This window comes from Nicotiana tabacum, chromosome 4 (genome assembly GCF_000715075.1).
Source record: "Nicotiana tabacum cultivar K326 chromosome 4, ASM71507v2, whole genome shotgun sequence".
NCBI classification, from domain to species: domain Eukaryota; kingdom Viridiplantae; phylum Streptophyta; class Magnoliopsida; order Solanales; family Solanaceae; genus Nicotiana; species Nicotiana tabacum.
Genome location: NC_134083.1, coordinates 26,811,161 through 26,813,235, shown reverse-complemented (window position 1 = coordinate 26,813,235; position 2,075 = coordinate 26,811,161). Strand labels below are relative to the sequence as shown.

General features: G+C 38.8%; 1 protein-coding gene across 1 annotated transcript; it reads right to left on the bottom strand.

Moving 5' to 3' along the window:
• Window positions 1-819: 819 nt before the first annotated feature.
• Window positions 820-1,841, bottom strand: LOC107823677 (uncharacterized). The gene is made up of 2 exons (XM_016650369.2): window positions 1,525-1,841; window positions 820-1,437 (listed from the first exon to the last, which is right to left on the bottom strand). Exons 1-2 carry the CDS (start codon window positions 1,642-1,644, stop codon window positions 1,012-1,014), a joined length of 546 nt encoding a protein of 181 aa, XP_016505855.1. The 5' UTR covers window positions 1,645-1,841; the 3' UTR covers window positions 820-1,011.
• Between the last annotated feature and the right edge of the window lie 234 nt (window positions 1,842-2,075).

Here is a 2,075-nt window from a genome sequence, read left to right as displayed (position 1 = left end):
GCAATGCAAACAGAAAGTCCTGCTAAGTGCTAAACTTGCTTCTGACAGTTCAACTAGTTGTTTAAGGTAAGGCCTCAGCAGAACAGTACAGTTATGTTGTACATGAACTAATGTATGAGTTATGCATTGTGCACTAAAACCAAATGGCAGTGTTTTCGGAAAGATATGTATGTGTGTATAAGCAATTCCCCTTTCACAAGTACTAATGTATGAGTTGTGCATTGTGTGTTAACCACAACTATTCACAATGCATACTCCTTCGAGTTGACTGCTGGAAGATGATTGTTAATTTGGTCTTTACAAAAAGACAGAGCAGTGCACTAAGCTCCCGTTATGCTCGGGGTCCGGGAAAGGGCCGGACTACAAGGGTCTATCATACGCAGTCTTACCCTGTATTTCTGTAAGAGTCTGTTTCCACGGCTCGAACTTGTGTCCTCCTGGTCCCATGACAGCAACTTTACCGGTTACGCCAATGTTCCCCTTCTAATTTGGTCCTTACAAAGTCAGAAAAACTACTCCCCAAGACAATCCTCAGATTTTCATATATATTGGGCTATGTTTGACTCTAAGGGGGAGCAAATAGATGTTCTGTAGTCATGTAATCATTCATTACAATCTCAATTTGCAGTGACATCTAGATAGTTGACACGCTATTTGGATTATATATCCAAGGATCTAACATTTCTCGACATTACTCTACCAAAACGATACATGCAATAATGATAAAGAAGTTCAATCCTTGAATTGCAAGAACTATATTGCTTAGTTGAAAACTGCAGATAGTCAGGTTTCTTTATAGTGACTTAATGCTCAACCAGAAAGACAATGTGTATCCTACATTGCAAGATAGAGTAACTAAAATTTCAAGGTTACAGAAATCAATTGCATGTGCACATCCCGACCTTATTATCCAAGGGAGCAACATAAACTAAAATTCAAGATTGTCCAAAGAACATTTATACTATCAGAAAACTTTCTGTATAACAGAGATGGTATTTAAAAGCTTACATTTCACTTTAATTTCTGCAAATTGGAAACAAGATTTGAGGCTCCAAAAGCAGCAGAGCCACCAACAACAGAAAGCAGAGCAACCACAACCTGCAAACCAATTTGCCAAGGGTAATCTTCAGGGACCAGATACACACAAGCAGGACCAAGAACCAACAATCCCAAGCTCAGGCTAAACAGCGCAGATGGGGTTCCAGGGTCAGTAGCTGCAGAAAGAAACCCAAACTCTTCAGCTTTGGAAAGTAGACCAAGTCTTTCAATTGTTGACAAAGAGAGTCCAGATTTCTCAGCAGCTGATAGTAAACCAGCTTTCTCTGCTTTAGTTAGAAGCCTCAATTGCTCCACCCTTGTCAACAACTTCACTGCCGGTGTTGATGTGGAATTGCTAGGCCTTGGGCCTTTCTCCCCTAAGGGAAACACAGTTGCTGTCTGCATAATGTGATAACATACAAATATTAATTCACCGATTATGTATTTATTCTGTAAATATTGAAATATAAGTAATCAAGAATCTACCTTTTTAGAAGAGATGGTGCTAGTAGCGGATGGAGTTGGTTTTTGGGTAGCCATTGATCGAATTAGAAGTGGGGTGCTTGAAGCAGAGAAACGTGTTATTGCAATGGCCTCCATCATCATCTTCTTTTTCTTTGGTCCAACAATTTGGCTAAAGGAGTTACAAAGCTAAAGCATCTTTCGATCTTTGTGAGACCAGGACCCGGAGAAGATAGCATGAAATATTTGATTAAATTCTAGCCGGTTGGTTGTTCACGTGTCATCAACTGATTGGACACTATTTTTGTGCATCTTCGCTCTCCTCCACTCAGTCCTCTCAAAGTGAAACTTCAGAAGCCTTTTAAAAGAAAACTGATTTATTTGGGGTAGGGAGTTAGTTTAAAATGATTTTTTTAATGAAAAAAGCATCACTTAAAAAAGAGTAAATTCTTGGTCACTCAACTTATGGAGATATTTCACCAAAGTCATCTTTATTTTTTTTTACGAAATAGCATCAGAAATGTCCTTAACGTATTAGAAATAACTCAAAAATGTCCTCCTTCCACCTATGAGTT